At 38.6% G+C, this 24,219-nt stretch overlaps 2 protein-coding genes across 2 annotated transcripts; one reads left to right on the forward strand and one right to left on the reverse strand.

Moving 5' to 3' along the window:
* Positions 1–25: 25 nt before the first annotated feature.
* On the reverse strand, positions 26–11,643 carry LOC127428504 (protein phosphatase 1A-like). Its single transcript, XM_051676930.1, has 6 exons — positions 10,892–11,643; positions 9,206–9,777; positions 5,240–5,357; positions 4,666–4,780; positions 1,248–1,311; positions 26–879 (listed from the first exon to the last, which is right to left on the reverse strand). Exons 1-6 carry the CDS (start codon positions 11,301–11,303, stop codon positions 853–855), a joined length of 1,308 nt encoding a protein of 435 aa, XP_051532890.1. The 5' UTR covers positions 11,304–11,643; the 3' UTR covers positions 26–852.
* Positions 11,644–14,306: 2,663 nt separating this feature from the next.
* LOC127428510 (reticulon-2-like) lies at positions 14,307–23,634 on the forward strand. Its single transcript, XM_051676938.1, has 7 exons — positions 14,307–14,363; positions 16,425–16,632; positions 17,283–17,421; positions 17,658–17,727; positions 17,917–17,963; positions 21,620–21,678; positions 22,349–23,634. Exons 1-7 carry the CDS (start codon positions 14,351–14,353, stop codon positions 22,443–22,445), a joined length of 633 nt encoding a protein of 210 aa, XP_051532898.1. The 5' UTR covers positions 14,307–14,350; the 3' UTR covers positions 22,446–23,634.
* Positions 23,635–24,219: the final 585 nt, after the last annotated feature.

Here is a 24,219-nt window from a genome sequence, read left to right on the forward strand (position 1 = left end):
ATGAAATAAAGAGAATCCTCATGAATGACCTGATCGGTTTATTATTATTATTATCTTTATTACTCAACCATATGTTAGCACAAATATTGCCACTACAAGATCTGTAAAATTTGCACAAACATCATTACACAATGTGATACAGCAATGCATCAGTTAATTTGATAGTCATTAAGAAATATCTTAGTATTAATACTGTTAATCTCAAAAAAGGCCAGTAAGGCAACACACTACAGATCATGCAAACAGAGTAGAGCATATTACAGTAAACAACTATTCAAGAACAGGAAAGTTGCACTCTGTCACCATATTGTGAGCCTGTATATTTCAAAATGGAAAAGTGCTTGTATTTAATAGAATTGGCATCTTAGAGATTTCTTTTGCAGTCTATTTGACTCTTTACATTTTAATACATAGCTAACATGCTTGAAATAACTAAATTGCTTTTGATATCGATTTAAAAATGTAAACCCATATATCCTGTTTTATGCAAAGACTGAAGAGAATCTCAAATGTTTGTTTTCATTAGTTAAACACATTACCTGAGTATTGGCGAATACATTTGATAAGGTAAATACTGAACATATCACAATCTAAAGAGTCAAAGTCTTAGTTATATACAGTCATTATTGTCCTGAATAGTGGTATAGCATTGCTTGTTGTACTGTAAGTTTCATTATTCAGGAAAAATAAAAAAGACTAACGTAAAATGTCTTCATGTTTGCTGCTGTCATAAAATGTAGATTTTTCAATTTATGAGTTTAAAATAAAAGTGATCATCTTTATTTCTTCCACAATCTAACATATAGGGTGACTTTAGACTCATCTCCATCAAGGATCTTTATGAGATGGACTCTAATTGGCATCCATAGAACCAAGCTCCTGAAAAGATACAAAGTATTCATTTATTCATATAGTCATTAACACACTGTACTGCCATGCTCTTGCAAATTGACAAAATTAATTTTCTTAATCAGTATTGTTGTCTTGTTTTCCATTTAAAATATAGTCTAAACATCCTTAAAACAAAATACATTTACTTGAAAAGTAAAACTGTGTAAGACAATAATATTTCAGGGAATATATTTTACTATATAAAAGTTTATTTTTCTTAACCCATTGGCAAATTGTCTAAATTTTGTTAGATTTATGCTGTAAACAAGAATAAATAAATAGAGCAGGAAAAATTAATTAAAAAAAAAAAACAAATAGTTTTCACATTGCATTAAAAAGTTCTGCATTAAGCTTACCTGGGCTAATCTCAATCGCCGTGCCTCTTTGTGCTGATAGTAGGCAGAAATGATACAGTTCCGCCTGCAAATGTAGAAAACAACAAATGAAATAATAGGCAATAAATGATAACTTGTGATGTTAAAATGGTGGAGTAAAAATACTCAGATCCTCTGTTCTCTTAACAGTCATCACACCAAAATATCATCTGAGCCGTACTTGTGGATTTGATTGCTGCTTTAGTGAAGGTGCCTGTCATGAGTACACATTTGAATCTGAGAACAACTGCTGTGTACACGGGGTACCTGGACATTGCTAAGCAGAACAAGGGTGGATGTGTCATCTGTGCAGCTTTGATCTGATAATCTCATGCTCTTCCAGTGTGTAACAAAATACCATATGTACTTTTTTCTTCCCTGTATTTAATCTCAAATACATGCAGATAAATACAAGATGCTTCTATTTAGCATTTTTCTAATTTAATAGTTGTTTTTTTTATAACAAATTATATTATTAGCATAACAATTTTTAATTGTGAACACAGGCTTCTGAGCCCCACAGAATATCCAGACCATAATTAAAAGGATAGTTCAAAATTGAAAATTGCTCACCATTCACTCACCCTCATGCCATCCCAGATGTGTATGTCTTTCTTTCTTCTGCTGAACATAAATGAAGATTTTTAGAAGAATTTTTCAGCTCTGTAAGTCCTTTCAGTGCAAGTGAATGGTGACCAGAACTTTAAAGCTCCAGAAATCACATAAAGGCAGCGGTAATTCATACAACTTTAGTAGTTTAATATATGTCTTCTGAAGCAGTGCTTGAAGTGGGCGGTATGCAGTACCTGCAGTTCTATAATTTACTCTACAGAGTACCGGTAGTTTTTCTTACATACCACCACTTCTCAGAGTCTGTAATGTCTTTTATTTAATGTAAGTCAGTAATTTGAAGCGGCCCGGCAATTATTTTTATCTGACCTTCCAAATGATTTTGATAAAATCGCGGTAAACATCCGTACGATCTCTGCGCAAAACTCAGCGGTTTCTCTAAAACATGAACCAGCAACTTTTGGGTGAGCACATTTTATCGCGTCTTATTCACTCAAATGTATTCATGCAAACTGCTTAGCTGCTGGGTGCAGTTAAAACTACAGACTTAATAAAAAGCTGTTACAGAAGTGATGTCAGCTCATATGCACAACATTTTTTTCACAAGAGGCAAAACGATGAAAACTGAACCTTCAAAGAGAATACATAGGAAAATGTGCTTGTACTCTCCATTCTTTTCTGTAGTGCTCGTAAAAAGATTATGTGAATTGTCACTGAACTTGCCTATGCATATATCCTGACAGTGTTTAGCTGTAGCCTATACAGATGTGTGTCAGCGTTCACAAACCTGAACATCATCAAATCAGTTTGTTCACGGTTTCTAATGATTATTATCTGCACAAGGATCTGGCTCCTGTATGCAAATGAATGTGTGCAGGATAAGGAAGGCAAATTTAGCCCTCATTGAATGGGAGGATAATAAACATTTTAAAAAGGAAAAACAGATATAATGTTATTTTTCAGTTTTAGGCTACATTTATTTTGTGTAAAAAGACAGTTCTACATTAGATTGCCATTGTTCACTTATGTGTGTTGATATTGACAAAGATACAGACTTTAGCAGATCTAAATATTCTTTCTCAGTTTTCATAAACAATAAACCTACTTTGTATGTTTTTATTTTCAGAGTTAAGCTAATCAAAACCTATTTGTTAGTTGAGGATGTAAGGTCATATTTGTTCTTCAGCCAGATCTTAAAAAGGAATTTATGGCCAGACCTTGAAAATGTTATTTAAATGCCCCTTTAATGTAATCAAATACTATTTTAATGTAAATAAACACATTATTAACCGTTTTGTTTTCACATGTTAACATATACAATAAAAGTGTTAGGTAAGATAAATACAGATAAAAAAGTCTGGACCCAGTTCAGTTTATAAATCTCCAAGTTTATTTACTTATTTTAAATAAACATATGTTGCAAACAAAAACTGTCTCAGAGTGTATTTTATCAAGTTTAATACTAACAAGGAGGGTACTACTTTTTCTCTTCCACTTCAAGCACTGTTCTGAAGCAATGCAATCACTTCACAAATCAATATTTCAATCCTTTTTCTATAAATCTCCACTTTCATGTTCACTTTCAGAATGTGAAAGTGAAAGTGGTGATTTATAGTAAAAAAAGACTTAAATGTTGATCTGTTTATCACCCACACCTATCATATCTGAAGACATGGATTAAAGCACTGGAGTCATATGGATTACTTTTATGCTGCCTTTATGTGATTTTTGGAGCTTAATTTTCTGTAAAGCTGCTTTGAAACTATGTGTGTTGTGAAAAGTGCTATATAAATACAAGTGACTTGACTTGAAAGGTCTTGAAAGGTCACCATTCACTTGCATTGTATGGACCTACAGAGCTAAACTATTCTTCTAAAAATCTTTGTTTGTGTTCTGCAGAAGAAAGAAAGTTATACACATCTGGGATAGCATGAGGGTGAGTAAATGATTTTCATTTTTGGATGAGCTATACCTTTAATCATATTTGCCAATGTCACAAGTGCTGAACATCAATGTTTGGATGGATTTTTGTTTAAAAGACAGTTGGAATCGGTTTAAAGTCTAAAGGCATTTTATAAAATACCTTTCATTATCTTACAAACACTTGATTACACACATAATTACAGTCAGCAAAGGCTCCATCAAATTTAAAATCCATACTGCTGTCTCCACTGAGCAAGTGAAGCAGTTGTTTTATAAAGTCAGTTGTTTTATAATTTTTTATAATTTCTTACTGTGATAAATTGCATGTTCACAAAAGTTCAGATACATATCAGTATAGAAATTACAAAATTACAATCTTCAGATTAAACAGGCTAAAGTACAAATGACATCTTTCAAAGATAAACTGTACACAAATTTTTCGTGGGTCAAATAATAGGAGCCAACTTCAAACCAAAAGTTTGAGGATACATCACAGTTATAAAATAAATGGACTAATTCTTCCTCATTTACACCACGAAATGCACATTTACTACCAATGTCCATATATTTAGATAAAGAAGCCAATTTTATGTAGGATTTAGCTTTATTCGAAATACCAAATTGATAAGGATTTAACCAAGCTTTTTTCCCATCAATGAAAGAGATTTGAACATTCCAAAATAATTTTCCACTAGGAGAAATCTTATGCGTAGACTGAAATATTTGTCGAATGCATTTGTTGTTACAGGGGGAATTGAATAGTCTGAAATCGTTTTATAAATATATAATAAAGTCAATATCTAGTAAGACGTCTATGACAGAACAAGAGTTAAAAAGAACTGACTTATTTGTTTCCTGACCGAAAAAAACCAAGCAACAGTTTTGCTTAAAGTCAACATGAACTCACTTGCTCTGAAGGCCGCCCCCTGGTGGTAGTCCAGGAATCACCTTAGAAGCCAGAACTGTCAGAACTGACAACAGATCAGGCTCATCATCTCTCGCGCTCAGCTCTTCAAATATATCTACCACAGAAAGAGGTTTGACACTGATTTAATTCCACATGCAGGTAACTTTAAAATCAAGACCTCTAAACATTACATTAGTGGTTCTCAACTGTTTTTTGCTTTAGGATGAAGATTTTACTTCACATATCATGTTGCGACCCCACACAGTACGGAAAATGTTTATCGTATAAAAGTTACAGGTAAGTTAGCAACTTGGCGCCAAAAACGTGCATGCATATGATACAAATACCATAAAATAGGCTAAATGTTTTATCCTCCCCTTTATATAAGCTATCCTAAGTAAGAACTATTTTATGGTTAGTTGCACTTAATTGTTTGCATCTAGCATGCGTTTCGCGACCTTATCAGAACAGAGGATTGCCATCTGTGACACAACAGCCATACAAATTTTAAGATTGGGCCATATGTAATAAAATGTCAAAATCAAGAGAATTCAGACTTAATCTGATGGTTTACCAGCTACTTTGGACTCCAGAAAGTCCTCCAGTTTAGCCTCCTGATGCAGTGCTTCTGGTGATAGCTGGGGGGCAGCAGGGAAACAGACTAGAATGATGCTGATGTTATCAAGACTCCCCTGTTAGAAAAGACATGAAGAGAGGTTGAACCATCCACAAAAAGAAATGTTTGGTGCAAGGACTAAAAATGAAACATTTTTCATTTCAGTTCGGTTCTGAGCAGAAACAGTATTTTTTCGTTCCGGTTCCGGCGTTCTGCAACCTCCTTTCCAATTGGTAACCGATTAGAATTAAATGAATAACATTATTTTTAAAATGACAGTACTCTGTGCTAAGGGTGGGTGATATACCAGTTGCAGTGTTACCAGATCTCTCAAGAGAAACAATCAACCTAGTCTGGAAAACAAGCTCAAAATAGGGGACTGCCTCGACCAAAATAAACGAAATAATAGCAAGCATAGTATATAGTAGCCTATAGAAAATAACCATCTTTTCTATAAATGTATTCTTAATATTAAATATGTACCCAGAAATATTAAATGACAATTAATAGCCTAAATTGCTCTCTCCTGCATGCATGCACACACTGCATGGACACGTTTGCATTGCAAATGATTTTATTTCAACCATTAATTGTTTAATTATTTTGTTTTAATCATTTGTTTTTATTACAGATCTGCTTCTCAGTCAAAACCCGACAGCATCAAATCTGTATTAATGCATCATACCTAACAATAATTCAGTGAAGACTTAAAAGAAATGTTCTTTTTACCTCTATTTTTCCTCTCATCTGGATTAATCATGCATTTATATGTAGTAATTTTATATAATTGCCAAAAAGGTCTTCAGCATGTTACTGAAGGTTACATCCACAACGTGCAATTAGGCAAATAAATGTGTGGCGCATGTTCTACTGAAAAGAGTAAAGCCTAATTTTTTAGGCAACAGAAAGTGATGTAATTCCGAAAATTTACTGTGATAAACCCTTTGGTTATTGGTTTAATGAAAAAAAAAAACAAAACTTTTTTTGGAACAAACTTAACCGGTTATTAACCAGTTACCAGCATTTAAAAAGAAGGTTTTCACTTTGAAACAATTGAAAGGGACTTTGTTCCCATTTTCAGTTACGTTCTGCAAAAAATTCTGTTCCTTTTCGTTCCTTGAACCGTATTTAGTCGCTGGTTTGGTGTGCAATTAATGTAGCTTTTTTATTACATTATTTACAGGAAATTTGTATTAAATGCATATTCCATCCAAAAATAAAAATTCTGTCATCATTTACTCAACTCCATGTTTTTCCAAACCTGATTTACTTTTTTCCTTCTGTGGAACACAAAAAGATATTTAGCCTTAGTCACCATTCACTTTCATTGCATTTTTTTCCCTTACAATGAAAGTGAATGGTGACTGAGACTAAAAGTACTGCCTTACATCTCCTTTTGTGTTTTACCGAGGATAGAAAGTCATATGGGTTTGGAACAACACGAGGGTGTGTAAATTATGTTGCAGAAAAATTACAGAATTTAAATCCCTTTAAAAACAAACTGTTAATAATACAGAGTGACTATTTGCCCCCAGGTGTAAATAGCACTTGCCACACAGCATGTTTTTTGGCGGAAACCATAGACTTGATGCAATTAACAATGTTACTACAGTAGTACATGTTTAATTTTATGGTTACTATGATTTTACTACAAAATACCATGGTGATTCTATGGTTGCTGTAGTAAAAACATAGTTCATTTTTGTAAAGGAAGGTTAGGGTTAGGTTTAGGTAATGTTTGGTGTAGTGTGTCTGTGGGAGTCTAAATAAAAACAGTAAACAAGCTGCAGTGATGCCCCTGTACTGTTAGTATTTAATTAGGAGTGTAAATAGCAACTACCTTTATTTGCACCAGGGTTTAAGTAGCATCTGCCTTAATAATATTCAAAGTGATGATGTAAACAAACTGATCAAAATCTTCACAATGCCCCCTTCAGAACAGCCCCAAACACAAAATGAAAATATTAAACAGGGATGTGGTTCAAATTTCAAACTTAAATATAAAATTCAGAGAGAGATGTTATATCAGCCCAAATACTGTCAGGCTGTTGAGAGACCTTTTTAAAATGAAAGGATGAAGAGGTAGCATATAGTTTCACTTTAACACTATTTAGCTGGAAGCCATTAGGCATACTCTAGAAAATAAGCCTCTGGGATATAATGCTGTGAAGCCTGATATTTCTATAGATGCAGGCAGTACTGTGACGCTACCTTCTGGCTTTTAAAAGGACAACTACCTTGATGAGTACGTTTATTGGAATTGGTGACGCTAATGCAGACCTTATCCTTTATTTCTCAGGGATACTGTTTGCTGACTTTCACTACATGGCACAATGCTAGGCAGAATGCTGTAATCCCCTCACACCAAGGCTAAAAGTAGTTTATCCTGTTGCAGCTTAGCAGCTGAATACAGCTTCACTTTGAGATGGTGGTCGAAAGTGCTATCCTGACAAAACTGAGATGTGGCTTACTGTGGAGAGAAAGATGTTGACATTTTCAGCTAAGCAAACATCCTTCTCTAAAGCCTAAAGGCCATTCAGTGTTTCTCTTATGTAATATAACAGCCTGGCTAAAGTCTTAGTTACTGCTAATATCTCACAATGTCTGAAAATCACAACATCTATTCCGATACCTATGAGAACCTTTCAATATGAAACTCAAGCCAGCTGGGTGTTATGCATAACTGAGGGAGAGATCAGATTTTTATCAGTCTTTATCTCAGTATTACCACAGTACCCTGCTAAAAGACCATTTTAGACCAGCATGGATTCCCTATTTGTATGACACTAAAATTATGTTAACACATGTAATGTTTACATCTTGTGGCTATACTTCTGAAACTGTGTGTATTTTATGTTTATGGACTGACCCCATTCATTTCTAGTGTAAGTGTCTTACTGAAACAGCAATTTTTGCTTCTTTTTTTTTAAAAAAAAAGGGACAAGTCAAAATAACTTTTTTGTGATAATTAACATGTGAAGCGAAGTATTAAACCCGGAACATTCCTTTAAGACGCCTGATAGTGTCACCAGCATCCAAAAAACATCACGTGATTTCCAACAGGGCAAGCACTTTATTAATGCGATGCTGAATTGTTAAAAGTCCAACCGAGTCTTATAAAATTAACGTTATTACAACAGTTTTTTGCAAACTGACTTTTTTTGTGCCGCGTTCAACATTCTGTCACAGTTTCCTAGAGAAATTAACACTAGAGGAACTATAACAACTGTGGGTTTTATAACTTTCACACAAATTACAACTACAGCGCCTGATGATGACTTTATAAACACGTATCTTTCACACTGTTACTCACACACTGCTATGTTTTGATATCAAAACACTTTTACAATAGAGCATAATTTTAAAAATAACACTTTTTACACTTGTATTACAGACCCACCTACATTTACACACTTATTCCAAAGTGATTAGCTTTCGCGGTTGCCCCCCTGATGGAGTCTTGGAATTTGAACTCGGAAGACAGAGGTTTGAACCCAGCCAAGCACGCAAGCTGACACGTGAGATGAAAGTATCATAGAAGTGATGCGAAATGACATGGTTGCTTCAGTAAATGTGCTTTTCATGTCACATTTGCTTTTAGAACACTATTGGTTAGGTTTACGTGTTGGTTTAGGGTAAGGACGTTTGTTTTGATTACCTCTCATTTGCTTTTATAAAACTATCAGTTAGGTTTAGGTTAAAGTTTTAGGTAAGGGAGGTATGTTTTACTCATTAAAACCTCTAATCTAATATTCACCTTAAAAACTTTGTCTGGTTACGACACCATTTCACTTGCTTTTGGCGGCCACCGCTGGACATGTCACTGGGAAACAGCAGCGAAACGTGTAATTAAGCTGGTAGTTTTGCCACAGTCACATAATGTTCATGAGATTAGGCTGTAAAAGTTCCCTTATTCATACTAACCTTATAGAGGCAAAGGTCAATGACCTGGGAGCAGACCTCTCTCAGGTCTGTGCAGACATGCAGTCGGCTGTGTATGAAGGCACAGAGCTCTTCATTACTGACAGTATCCCACACACCGTCACAGGCCAGAACCAGAAACTCATCAGCGGGCGAGCGCTCCACGGCTGATACTTCCGGCTCGGGTGATACCATCTGTTCCGTGACGGGCTGCCACTCAGCTGTCTTGTAACTGAAGTCTCCCAACGCCCGGGAGACAGCCAGTGAGCCGTTTACACGTTGTAAAGTGACTGATCCTCCTGCGCTTTCTATCCTCTCCCTCTCACCAGGTCTGAAGGGCTTGTGGTCCTCCGTTGAGAAGGCCACCCGGCCCGCACGGCACAAAACGGCCCGTGAGTCCCCGCAGTTCACAAAGTAGATGTGGTGTGGGGTGATGGCTGTGGCTACTACAGTGGTGCCTCCTCGCTCCCAACCATCACGGCAGGCCATGGCATGAAGGTGCTTGTCCATGAGAAAGAAGCCCTCCTTGATGCCCTCAGTGACCCTTTCCGCATCCTCCTCTGCTCGGATCTTGCCTTTGAGAAGAATAGAGCTCTTTCAGCTAAATAACCAATACAACCCAGTCGGCTTTTGAAGGGATAGTTCGCCCAAAGATGAAAATTCTGTCACCATTTACTTTTATTTCATGGAAGAAAGATGCAAAAAAAGTAAATGTGACCGAGACTTTTGGCTAGGGTATACTTCAATTTTCTGCGTGCCATTATGTCTTGCACATGTTTGAACAATCTAGTCTTTTAAAGTGTACCGTTTTGACTGTAAGTTAACACGGACACAGACTCAAACTGCCCATGTGTCTAGAAATGCTGGGACGTAGCAGCAAGCAAAAAACCGAAGTATACTTTGGCCTTTACATTCTTCACAACATCTCTTTTAGGTTCAACAGAAGAAAGTAAGTCATTCGGGTTTGGAATAACATGAGGGTTAGATGAATGATGAAAGAATTTTCATTTATTAGGTGAACTTTTCCTTTAACTGTGTAAGACCTTTTGGTGACTTTTCAAACAGATCAAGTTTGCAGATGATTGTTAAATGTTTGATGTAACAAAGTTATCACCCATCATACAGGAAAAATACAATTTTACAAATGTTTCACTGGTGAAGAGTTCCAGGACCAACAATTATGCGACATCTAATTGCTTTTCCTGTAGGAAAAACGTGTCATATAACACAGTTAACTGTCAGATCACAGTTTATTGAAGTAGTAATGTTGCTGTGGCTTTGGATGATGTGGCTATACAAATTAATCTCTTTATGTAAAGAGATCAACAAGATGTTTCTCCAAGTGATGTAATGATCCACTATAATTATGAGTTCTATTTGCCTGTGAAAGCTATCCAGTCCTTATTTTTGACATTATCTGTGGTATTAGATAGATAAAGCATTCTTGTAGCTCAACTGGTCGAGCATGGCACCAGCAACACCAGGATCATGGGTTCGATTGCCAGGAAAAATACAAACTGATAAAATGTAGATTAGATAAATAAATTAGATGCTCTGTAAGTCGCTTTGGATAAAAGCGTCTGCCAAATGCATAAATGTAAATGTCAGTATTGAATGACAGTAGCTACATCAGTGTAAGCCAAATAAATATATTATGTCCTGTTATGTGTAGAACAGCTTGTCGCTCACCTGTGCCCAGGATGTGGTCCAGCAGGTTCAGAGAGCAGTGCTGGGCCACCGTGCTGCCTGCGTGCCCATCGTACACGGCGAAGAACCCCCAGTGGGACAGTTCTCCACCCAGCTGAGGGAAGCAGTTATGGAAATCTTCCATGTGGGCCCTCCAACCTTGCATGCTGGCCAAGGCATAGGTAAGTCCCCAGGAGGCACAACCCTCCTGCATGTGCTTGTCCAGAACTGGTCGATCCAGGTATGGGCTGGGGATGACCCCTTCCTCCTCTCCCCCATCTTCACCTTCGGTCAGCTCGCCTGCGCCTCCCCCTCGCCCCCCTTTGAAAAAGGAGGAGACCCTTTTCTCGGTCTCCTTCACCAGTTGCCTTACAAAAGCAGGCATTTCCACGCTTCCTTTCCTGGATGTCCTCATGGTGTCTTTTTTCTCACTCGTTTTAATTCTTTCACGGCCTCCACCCTGTGCTAAAGCACTGGCTTTGGTTTGGCTGTGTGCAGCCTTGCTACTCAGGGCCTTCACAGCATTATATCCCAGAGGCTGATTCTGCACCTTCAAGCATCCTCAAATGATCCAGTCCAGAACGGTTGATTTTCCCCTCTGTCAGTTTAGCCATTGCTGGGCAATTCCATTCAAATCTAATCTTTCTGTAGTCATGGCTGTTCTTTTCAATTTGATTCCACTTTTGTCTCCTTCCTCCTCTATATGTCAGTAATGTTCCCTCTCTCTACAGATTTCTCTCTGTCTGAACCCATTATTTTCCTGTCATCACTCTGATTGGCTGAGCTATTTCTGTGCACCAATCATCTTTCAGTGTCCTCCCTCTTGTTGTACAAAGCGACATGCAATCCTTTCGCAGAGCGGCTCTCTTTCACACATTCAATGCCTCCCCCTCCATCTCTCCCTCCCTGAGCCTCTCCTTTTGAACTCCCTGTATTAATCATTTGCACATCTGAACATTTGATGATTTTGGATTATCTAACATGCACAGATTAATAGCATAACAGATTTACAGAGTAGCCCATTAAGGGAGAGAGAAAGAGACAGAAGGCACATACAGTAGCACTATCTGTTTGGTCCTTTTGAAATTTTATCTGAGGCAGATTCAGTGATTCATATAAAAGAACGTGGTTTGCCTTGAGCAGATTTCATGAATGACATATTCAAAAATTGGGAGACTCTAACAAGGGTTGGTTCAGACATATTAGTGGATTATGTAAATCAAGAATGTATTCAGAAACACATTATTGCATAACAGACTATTTTGGTTGCTAACTCTTGTGTCCGTGGAATGACACAAGCAAAAATGTTTGATCAAAAATGTTTTGGACAGTAGAATGATCATTGCATCAGATGCTGGTATTACAGACTCTTTCCTGATTGGATCAAGCGGACCTTCAGTCCCTTGAGGGCTTTAATGTGGTTTGAAAACCAGTATTTACACAGTGGGGTCCAAAGGTATGAGACCATTAGTGAAAATACTTATATTTGGCATTTTTCTAATTTTATACACATTTTTCATTGCAAATTATACTATCAGCACAAAGTTGAATTGAAAAATACATGAATTTCCAATCCATGATCCATGTAATCCTAGCATGGTTTGAGAAAATGTTGCCTCCTTAGGATGAATCGCTTTGGCTGTATTCCTCATTTGTAAATGTAAAGTGAGAATGTTCCAAGAGCATCTTGTGAGCTTCAGTGGAATCAAGAAAAAATCTGACCTTTCAGACAAAGGAGATCAACAGAGACTTTGAATCGGGCGTAATCTTAAATATTTCTTCATATTATGTTATTATTTTTTTTTTTAATTTTTCAAAATCCTAAATATTTTATTTTAAGGTCTAAATGAAAAGATCATTTTATTTTATTTTATTTTTTACCAAAAAACTTTTTACCAGTCCTTCATCTATTATTTTTGGAACTTTTCAAATGCATTTTATGTATAGATTTGACTCTTTTAACCTTGTCGCCAGTAGCGGTTCTAGCTTGTATGGCGCCCTGGGCAAAACCCGCTTCAACACGCCCCCAAAGTTGTTGGCCGGGGGTTGGGGGGGGGGGGGTCTGTGTGGGTGCCTCGTGCCACCCATGTCGCCCATGCCTAAATCCGCCACTGCTTGTCGCATACCCAGACTTTCAATATTAAACTATGAAAATCCATTACAAAAATACTAATTATCACATGTTTAAAAGTGACTAAGTTCAGGCATGAAACTCTGAATGCCACAAGCTGAGAGGTTCTTTGAACTTGCTGTCTGTTCGCTCATATGTGATATGCCAAGCCAATCGGTTCACATAGTGTGATATGTCAAGCCAGTCGGCTCACATAGTGTACATGTAATTGGGCAGCCAATCAACTTGTACTCTCTCTTTGCATAACATCTAAATTTGATCAGTTTGCAACTAAGCCAGTTTCACTGCAGTGCGCTTCAAGATTTTTCTCTAAATCTCTCCACCTCCCCAGCTACCTTAACCAAGTCAAAGAAAGTGTCAGTGAAGAGAATGCCTGTGATGACAAATAAGACAAGCAATTTTGTAGCAAAAAAAAAAACAAGGTAAATATTACTTGTGAGCAGAGTATTTTTCCAGCTGTGCCAAACTACATAAAAAGTGTGAAAATATTATTTAATTGTGTATTTAGGAAGCATACAAATGTTAGCTATGAAATTAGCGATATCAAGAGAAAGCAGCTGGCTATTTTATTTAAAAAATATTACAAATGTAATTTCCATCAACATAATTATCATCATGGAATTCTATTAAAACAGACTTTGAGATGTGGTGGAAATAACATTGTGGTGGAAAGTTTTATGACTATCAGAAAAAATGAAGAAAAAAAAGCACTTAAATCTTGAATGTACATACATTGTTGGACATTGTTAGTGGACAAATGAAAAAAAAATTGTGTGTGTGAAAAATGTTTTAACAAGACTTTTAACCAAAGTGCCAGAAGTGCCCGAAGTTGAAGAAACACCCATACATATGTTAATTAATGTCTAAGGAGGTTGACGTCCTACGCAGTGCCAAGAAGTCCATGATGAAGCCCACTATTATTGAATATTGATCTTCAGTTCAGTGTTAATGTCTAGCACTTTAATGTCAGCAAGTGAGAATATAAAGCATAGCACTCTTTAAGCAGCATTTGAGTAATTTGCTGGCATCTAAGGTTTGCCATCTCCCTGGAGATGAAGATTTGTTTACACACTGGCACATGCTAACTTCTCAGGTTCCTTAAGCTCAGAGAGTCCCAGGAAGGGGGGCTGGCGGATATCTTTGTGTAACCACGTGTGTGTGTGTGTGTGTGTGTGTGTGTGTGTGTTTGTGAAGATGGGGTGTCCAATTGGCGAAGATATTCTTAGGTCAGGCCAACCCCTTCCTGCTGACAACGCAAGGATGGCCAAAAAAAGCCCAAAGGGTCCGTGCAGTGCAGGGCGGAGAGGGGGTTTGGCGTGGAAGCAGCAGAAATGGCCAGCAAAGGTGAGAGTCTTCCTCAGGACTGAACAGTGCTGGACCTGAGTTCTCCTTAGATGTGTTGTTTACACATGTAATTTGATGGTACACGGATAGCATGTTGGCAGTAACAGAGGAGGTGGGGGTTGGTACACAGGAGATCAGATTGAAGTTGACTGGTGTACACTAGAGGTATAGTAATTCTGCTGAGTAGTCAGCACATCACACGCGACCTCCCAATGGGAGCTTGGCAGGCTGATGGGAATTCAATGGATGGACTTTTCGGACTGGACTGATGCATGACACTAGGATATACATTTTGAGGCAGTAGGAGAAAAAGGCATTGGTGTCTAAACAAAGAAGGTGAGACTTACTCTTTTACTTATTTTGGGAGTGCTGGCAAATGTCTCCCCGGAGAGATTCAATCCGACCCAGCCATGTTAGGCTGCAGTAACGTGTTAGCAGGAGTGAAGGCCTTATGGAAGATCTCTCTTTTATGCACAGAAGATTTCAGAGGGTTTGGATTGATCTTCGGCTTTGCACCAGCACAGATTTGCACCTGCATTTGGAGGATAATCAGAGTCAACAACTGTTGAATCTATTGGCTTTACAGGGCAAGGGGCATGTAATTGCATTTGGTCATTAGCTGCTTAAATGTGTTTGAGTATGTGCGCTCTCTGATTCATTCTCTGAATCTAATTCTTGTCTATTCTAACCATGTGTCTATCTCAGAGAAATGTCAACACATGCACAAATATGTTGCAACAGAACAAATATCCAAATATGTTACATATATAGCAGAGGAGCCTGACAGCCATGCTAAAAAAGCAGCTTAAACCAGCCTGAGATAGTTTGCTGGTCTTAGGTGGTTTAAGTTGGTCTAGCTGGTCTCCTAGCCTGGCCAGCTGAAACACACCCAAAACCCCTCAAAAACCAGCCAACAGACCAGCCTGAGGAGGCTGGTAGCTACTTTTTTCCCTGCAGGGAGGCTTTTTCCTTTTATCAAAAAGCTTTCAACCTGGTCTTATTAAATTACATTACTATACATACACTTTAGCAAAATTATTTTTATGTGGCTTGTTGTATGCATAGTGGCAATTTTTGGGTGAAATGAACACAAGAGGTGCTAAAACAACAATGACTTTTATTTCCTTTCAGTTTAGAATAAAATGGCAGATTATCCATTCATAAACACATACTTTTTACCCTGTTCCTCACACAATGCTATCTTATGCCATCAAAACACTTTTACTATAGTGCATGACTTGTCAGGTCATTTGAACATTTGCAGTACATAGCCAACTACATTTACATGATTGTTCTTGCATGATCAAATTGTGCAGTAGCTCAACTAATAGTGTTGCACTTGCGATGCAAAGGACCGTAAGAGTCCCGCAGAGCATGTGAGTCGACAGTTGAGCTGAAAGTGCCATAGAAGCATCACAAAATGACGTGGTTACTTCAGCAATTGCATTTTCATCTCACATTTGATTTTTATGACACTATCGGTTTCTGGTTTAAGGTTAAGGGTAGGAAGGTAGGTTTTGTGGATTGAAAACTCGAAAAAGCATTAACCTTCAAAAAACACATGTTTGGGAGAAAATTAAAGTAGTTTTTTTAGCACCACTCAGTGAATATCTCAATATAGAACTGCCATGAAAATGTTGCTTAACTTTTAACTAGTCACATAACTTTCACGAGATTAGTTTGAACAATTCAATTACATGTGAGTCCTAGAAAACTTTAAGCCCAGTCTGGGGTATCGATGTGAGATGAAAGAGAATAATGTGGTCCAAAATAGAGAATGGAGGACATGCTGCATTTCAAATGTTATAGTCTGTCTTGCTACATGAATTACCAGAAATCATGTGAATATGCACATCTAACCACACAGATACCCCATCACATCTCCCCTGCATCTCCTTTGAGACCAATTTCAAAGCTGTTCTGGACTTTAAATTTCTCCCTTGGCCTCTTTATCTGTCTTACGACTTGTCTGCATGACTCCATCTTTTTATTTCTTTATTTTCTTGACATCTCACTCATGAGTCACATTTACTGTTTCCACTCTTTTCTTGCTCTCTCCAGTGTTGGATCTGTTGTACTGGCGAGATGTGGGGACCACCGGGCTGGTGTTTACAGGTTTGGTTGTGGGTTTGGCTTGTTTGTTCCAGCTCAGTTTCATCACGATCCTGTCCAACCTTGGCTTGGGCATCTTGGCCTTCACCCTCCCTGTGCGCTTTCTTTACAAAGCCCTGGAGCTGGTCCGCCTCAGTGACGGATCTCACCCCTTCCAGTGAGTATGCTGTAAAATAAATACTGTCAGTTCCTACACAGCCATGTAATGCTGACACTGCTGTTTAACTCTTGGAGTTGATGTAAGTGAAATCCCATGTGAAGTATATGTAAGCTGGTTGGAGCGAATGTTATTTCGTAGTTAATTAAACCCTGGTGAATTCATTCTATCAGGACACAAGCTTTGTTGCAACATGGTGCTGAGGTTTATGTAGCTGTATACCCCTGCTGAAAAGACCAGTTTTGGCCAGAATTAATTTTCATGGTGGTTTAGGCTGGTTAGTGCTGGTTTGGTGCTGGTCTATGTGGTAGACCACCTAACGAACCAGCATGGTATTCCTTGTGAAATCTTTCCTGGTTAAGCTAGTTAAGAAGCCTGGTGGGGACACTAGCAAACAAGTATCCAAAGTCAGAGACCATCATCCGAAAACAAGCAATGCTGGTCTTTTCAACAGAGACTAGTGAGGGACTTGCTGTACAGATGATCAGGGGTTAAAAATATTAATTTTTAAAATTCATTACAGATGTGCAGATTTAAAACAAATATCACACGATTTGGCAGGGGTTTGGTGGTGGAGGGAAATGCAACTCAAGTAAGTCAAGATTAATATGTAATCTTTCTCAGCTGGTCCACTTTTCTTTATTAAAAAGGTCATATTTGGATGAGGACCGCACACTGACAGATGAGGACACGGTCCGCATGGCCGAACAAATCGTTTTGCTGATTGCTACAGCTGTCACCAAGCTGAAGAGGCTTTTCTTCATCGACAGCATCATGGAGTCTGTGAAGGTCTCACAGATCTTAAATGTCTCAACTCAGCTTCACAGTTATATTTTATGCACATTACATCAATTCATGACCTACTTTCACTACATCAGGGGAGAAGCTGCTCTTTTATGTAATAAGTCCTGATATAAACTATTGTAATGTGCTTGTTACTGAGAGACTAAACAATAATAATAATAATATTAAATTTTTTTGTTCTTTTATCTGAATGGTTGTATTTACATTTTTTGTATGTGTAGTTCTTTGGGTTGCTATATCTGATGACCTATGTGGGGGTCCAAACCAATGGTCTCACACTTATGATGACTGGTAAGGACTAAGCCTGATGCTATTATGACCTAATATCAGTAATCTCACCAAACAACCACTGAATTGGAAATATTTAGAGTTCATCATATCCCTTCGTTGTGAAAAATTAATTCAAGTATTGCTGCTTTATCTTTCTGCTGTGTGGTGTTCAGATGTACGTGTTAATTTAATTATTTCGCCTCTGAACAGGTGTGATATGTGCTTTCTCTCTGCCACTGCTGTACAGACTTCAAAAGGTAAGCCTGTTTGGCTCAGTTGCGTAGAGGGTTTTATACATATACAGTACTCTGCAAAAGTCTTAGGCACATAAGATGTTTCACCAAAACATTTGTCTTAAGATGGCAATTTATCTCTTCAGCTTTAGTGTTTATTTTTAGTCATTATTTTTGAAGACATCCTTACCATGCAACATTTTTCACAAGTGCCTAAAACTTATGCACAGTACTGTATATTCAGTGGCATAAAAACCCTCAAGCATACAGTTGCAGTTTCTGCATTAATTGGCCATATAATGTGATCTCGTCACAAGTATAGACAAAATAATGTGCTTAAGATAACAACACAAACAATTATAATCTTTTAAAATAAATGTTTTCATGTTGGTATGCGGTGCCCTTTTTATGCCATATGTTGTGCTGCTTGTTCTTCCCATACAATTCAACCTTAGTTTCATCAGTCAACAAAACATTTTCCCAGTAGTGTTGTGGAGTGTCAAGTTGATCTTTGTTGAACTTGAGGCAGGCAGCAATGTTTTTGTTGGAAAGCTGCAGCTTCCTTCGTGGTGTCCTGCCACGCCTGTTTAATGTTCCCTGTCTGTCACTCACACTAGGGGTTCGCTCTTGAGAGCCCCAATCACCTTTGCTTTATTCAGAAAAGGCCAATGAAAATTGGTGAGTGGAATTTGCATGCCATTTTCCACCCCGGACATACGGGTATAAAAGGAGATGGCGTGCACCACTCATTCAGACTTGTTCTTCAGAGCCGAGCGCATGTGTGTTCGTCCCGTCACCTTACCTGCTGCTGCTGGAATTTATGGCGCATATCACCCTTGCACGATCGAGTGTTGTGCTTCCCCTGGGCGCTTCGGCGGCTGAGTCCACAGGTGTTAAAAGAGTATATTTTCTCTAAAAGCTCGCACAAACGATTGACATCTTTTTTAAGATGTTCTTTCGCCTTTGTGCTACTGGGTGTGGCCGTTATCTCTCCCCACCGGATGGCCACGAAATCTGTCTCGAGTGCTTGGGTCGCCAGCACGCCAGGGCAGCTTTTGTGGAGGGGTCATGTTCTCACTGTGAGAACATGCCCATGAGAATGTTGCGGTCACGGGTCTCTTCCTTCTTCGTGAAGCAGAGAGCCACCGCGGCTGCTTCCCGACCTGGTCTGTCCTGGGTTGAGACTCAGGCGGCTGCGTCATGGTCTGTCCTGGGTTGAGACTCAGGCGGCTGCGTCAGCGAGCATCGGGATGTGGATATGGGAGCATTTCCGCTGGCTCAGTCCCCATGGACCTTCCATCCCCCAGCACACTCGTTCTGCCTGGTAGAGTTCAAGAGCGAGGCAGACGGTCCACCTCAGGGCGGATTTAATGTCTCGTTCAGGGCTCGTGACGAGGATGAGCTATCGGTCGCAGCATCGGGGGGGTGGGCTTCTGCATTTGGAAGCGGATGAATCTTCTGAGCTCCCGCTCTCGGGTGGTAGAGCTCAGGATGAGGCGGATGCTGAGTTGGCAGCCTGGCTTGCCCAGGCGGCCGCGAACATTGGGCTTGAGTGGAACCCTCCGCCCTGCCCTGAGCATTCGCCGCTGGATGATTGGTTTCTGTGCTCGGCCACGCCCTGCCCAGTGCCCTTCGTCCTGGAAGTGCATGAGGAGCTCACGAAGTCGTGGAAGGCACCATTCTCTGCCCGTACACGCTTCGCCGGTTTGTCCACCCTAACTACCCTCGACAGCGGAGCGGCTAAGGGATACGTCAAGCTTCCCCAGGTAGAGCACGCCGTAGCGGTACATTTATGACCGCAGGGCGCAGCCACCTGGAGGAACCGACCAAGTATCCCTTCCAAGGCGTGTAAGATTTCTTTGTCACTCGTGGCGAAGGCTTACAACGCCGTGAGTCAGGCCGCCTCTGCCATGCACGCCATGGCTATCCTGCAGGTCCACCAGGCCAAGGTGCTTAAAGATCTGCACGAAGGGAGGACCGACCCAGGGTTTATGCAGGAACTGCGTACCACGACCGACCGCACCGCACCCTGGGCCGGACGATGTCCACCTTGGTGGTCCAAGAGTGGCACCTGTGGCTCAATCTTACGGAGATACGGAGTAATGCTGCCAGGCCCAGTACTCGTGGTATGCCCCTTTTCAGGTGAGCCCATGTACATGTACAAATTCCACTCGCCAATTTTCATTGGCCTTTTCTGAATAAAGCAAAGGTGACTGGGGCTCTCAAGAGCGAACCCCTAGTGTCACTATATCGACACAACGTCTTGTTCCCTCCATCAGGGAACAGAGGTTACATCAGTAACCAAGATGTTTTCCGTATAGTAGAGTCATTAACAGAGATGTTAACCAGTTCCAATGATTCCTTCAAGTCTTTAGCTGTCACTCTAGGGTTCTTTTTAACCTCACTGAGTATTCTGTGATGTTCCCTTTGAATAATTTTGGCTGGATGGCCACTTCTAGGGAGAGTAGCCACAGTATTAAATCATCTCCATCTACAGATAATTTGTCTAACTGTGGACAGATGAATATCTAAGCTCTTCAAGATAACTTTGTTACCCTTTCAGCTTTATGCAAAGCAACAATTCTTGATCGTAAGTCGTCTGAGATCTCTTTTTTGCGAGGCATGGTCCACGTCTGCAGATGCTTCTTGTGAATAGCAAACTAAAATTGTTTGAGTGATTTTTATAATTCAAAGTAGCTCTTACCCACACCTCCAATCTCGCTTCATTAATTGGAAGCCAGGTTTGCCAACTCCTGACTCTAATTAGCTTTTGTTGACGTCATTAGACTAGGGGTTGACATACTTTTTCCAACCTACACTATGAATGTTTTAATTATGTATTAAATGTGTACAAGAACAATACAATAATTTGTGTGTTATTATTTAAAACAGATTTTTTTTTTCATTATTTTAACTTAGATGAAGATCAAATGAGATTTTAAGATAAATGTATACATAAATGCAGATAATTCCAAGGAGTTCACATACTTTTTCTTGCGACTGTTCTTTGATGTATAGGCAAACCTTGTGTTGTATATTTTTTTATTTTATTATTAATATTATTATTATTATTATTTTTTTAATATTATTTTTCTCCCCAATTTTGGAATGCCCAATTCCCAATGCGCTCTACTGTAAGTCTTCGTGGTGCCGTAGTGGCCCACCTCAACCCGGGTGGCAGAGGAGGAATCTCAGTTGCCTCCGTGTCTGAGACAGTCAATCCGTACATCTTATCACATGGCTTGTTGAGCACCTGAGTTACCATGGAGACATAGCGTGTGGAGGCTTCACGCTGTTCTCTGCAGCATCCATGCACAGCTGACCACGTGCTCCACCGAGAGCGAGAACTACATTATAGCGACCACGAGGAGGTTACCCCATGTGACTCTACCCTCCCTAGCAACTGCGCCTATCTGGTTGCTTAGGAGACCTGGCTGGAGTCACTCAGCACGCCCTGGATTCGAACTTGCGACTCCAGGGATTGTAGTCAGCGTCTTTACTCGCTGAGCTACCCAGGCCCCGTGTTGTCTATTTGTTAACTTGATTAACCTGTTTTCCTCTTCCCTAGATATTCCTACCAGGAAATACACTTATTTACAGATTATTACTAATTTATTGGCACAGTTGCACATAGTTTCACACCTTAGGCTATTTCTGACTTTGCACTTTTTTTTCAACAGGAAAGGATCAAGATGATTGTCAAAGCAATCAAAACACTTGTGGAGAGAATCACTGAAATGTAAGTCTTCAATGTTTTGGCACAAAATTTAATCAAAAGCAACAATTAAAACCCTACACCTTAATCTAATCTAAATAGTTTCTTTCTGTTTTTGCAATGAAGAAAATGCATGCTGCTGGGTATTTAAACACATTCAATACTACTTTGATCAAATTAACACTTTTTTGTCTTTAGTTCATTTTTGACCCGTTTTTGGGTAAAGAATACGCGCCAATTACCACATTATTTGGGGTATTGGAATTGTGCTTTATAACATTGTCAAGAACACAAACAAACACAATCAAAGAAAATGTAAAATTTTTTATACAATTGTTTTTGTAAAAATAATGGAGACACTGTACAATAAGGTTCCATTTGTTAACATTAGTTAATGCATTAGGTATCATGAACAAACAATTAACAATATATTGTTTACAGCATTTATTAATCTTTGTTAATGTTAGTTAATAAAAATACAGTTGTTCATTGTTAGTTCATGTTAGTTAGTGTATTATCTAATGTTAACAAACATGACTTTTGATATGTTGAAAATAAAATTATTAAGTTTTAAAAAATGCTGTAAAAGTATTGTTCATTGTTAGTTTTTTTTTTTTTTTTTTTTTTTTTTTTTTTTTTGTGCCTTGTCTCCAGATTGATTGCGTCTTCAATTCTTTTCCATTTTCATTTCTAGATTTGATCTTGTTGTATCACTGGTCAAGCCTCCACCAGCACCAGCCCCTGCACCTTCTCCTGCCCCCACACCAAAACATAAACAGAAGACGAAATGAAGATGATGGAGAGAGAAATGGGGTTTAAGAGTGTTGAGTAGGCTGAAAAAAGAAAGTGTCACGGTGCAGATGTGGCCCTGCTTGTCACCTGGTGTTAGGCAAGGTTGGGGGGTTCAATTGTGTTCAGTTATTTAAATCACAATGTCTTTTATAACTAGTAATTATATACAGCTGTGTAATTTTTATAATTACTAGTTAATTTAGCCTGTCAAGGCTTTTTTTCTACTAATTTTCATGGAAGTCTTTAAAAGTTAAACCTAGTGACAGTTGCTATTATGTCTTTGCCCACTAGAGGGTACAATGAAATTACAAATTAAACCAATTCTGGGCCAGCAACAACATGTTGGAAAAATTCTGTGAAGTAAATTCTCTCACAAATGTTGGAGCTAAATTTGGGTTTTAATACTTGTGTTGTACATTAATGAAATGGAAGCACAGGAAGAGTCTACTGAATGTTTATGTCAGAGTGTCTCATTTTAAAACAAGTCATGTTTTGCTTTAGTGTTAAACACGTGTTTTCAGTGTTCTTTGCCTTTTCTTTACATGTGACAACATAGAAAACAGCTTATCATATATTATTGGGCTTGCTCAGAAAGGCTTCTTTTGTGGCAAATAAGCATCTGTTGAGGATGCAACCTAATTCGAGAAAACTTTGAAAAAGCAATTTCAAAACATTCAGGCGAAAAATACTGGTTGCAGATGCGGTTGTAATGCTGAACAGAAATAAATATATGATGTTCTTTGATGTTCAAATACTTCCACGCTTGGATGATGATAAAAAAAAAAATATGGGAACTGTTGTCACAGGCTTTTAGGAGAGTATATTGACCATCTGTAAAATGACATTAATGTGTCAGAAACTTTGGAGGAAACTGTTTTAAAGCACAAGAACAACATTTTGCACATTAAAGGATAACAGTTTCCATGAGCACAGTAGGAGCATTTCAGGAAGAGCACACCGATGCTCCACTGACAGGAACATTTGCACTCAAAGGAACAATTCGTATCCAGTGCCATTTTAAACGTCCTGCTTCAGAGTTTAGCTTTAAATTACCCATGTGTATTATTGTTTGCTATAATGTTGTCATGGGAATTATCAATTGAGCATATGAAGAAAACTGTGACTTTAGTAGTGAATCAATTTATAAATCTTCATTGAATTACTGTATTTGAGTAATTAAAATGGGATGTGGGGAACTGACTGCATGGACGGTGTCCAGCCTTCATTGTCAAGCCTTTCCCAGTCAAGGATACATTTTTGTTGCTCTGGGTCAAACTGCTCCTGAATGCATAACTAAAATGTTGCCAAGATAAATGGCATATCATAAATATAAGAGGGAGGTGAGTCAAAAAACTTAAAATGCTAAAATCTAAAATAGGACACAATTTCTTTCACAGACCCCCTATTCAACAAGCTAAAATGAAAAGAAAGGAATAAGAAGGATAATAAGCTGTAATTTTGTCCATGATGACATCCTTGCAGACAATTCTGCCAACACATTTTGGGATTGTGGCTGTGTAAAAGAGACTGAAGGAAATACTATTTTGAGTACGTCAGTGCGAATGAGCTCTATTTCTTGCCCTTAACCAAAAACATCTGCAATAAAATGAACAAATAAATAACTAAACAAACAGAAAATAACTAAAAATGCCTCAAAGTGGCATTAAATAAAGAATCAATTTGGACATGCAATTCATCAGCAGCCATCAAACACTTACACAAACAAACTCAAAACGATTTTAACTGTGTTAGACATGCACAAACACATACAAT

Source organism: Myxocyprinus asiaticus, chromosome 38 (assembly GCF_019703515.2).
Source record: "Myxocyprinus asiaticus isolate MX2 ecotype Aquarium Trade chromosome 38, UBuf_Myxa_2, whole genome shotgun sequence".
Lineage (NCBI taxonomy): Eukaryota > Metazoa > Chordata > Actinopteri > Cypriniformes > Catostomidae > Myxocyprinus > Myxocyprinus asiaticus.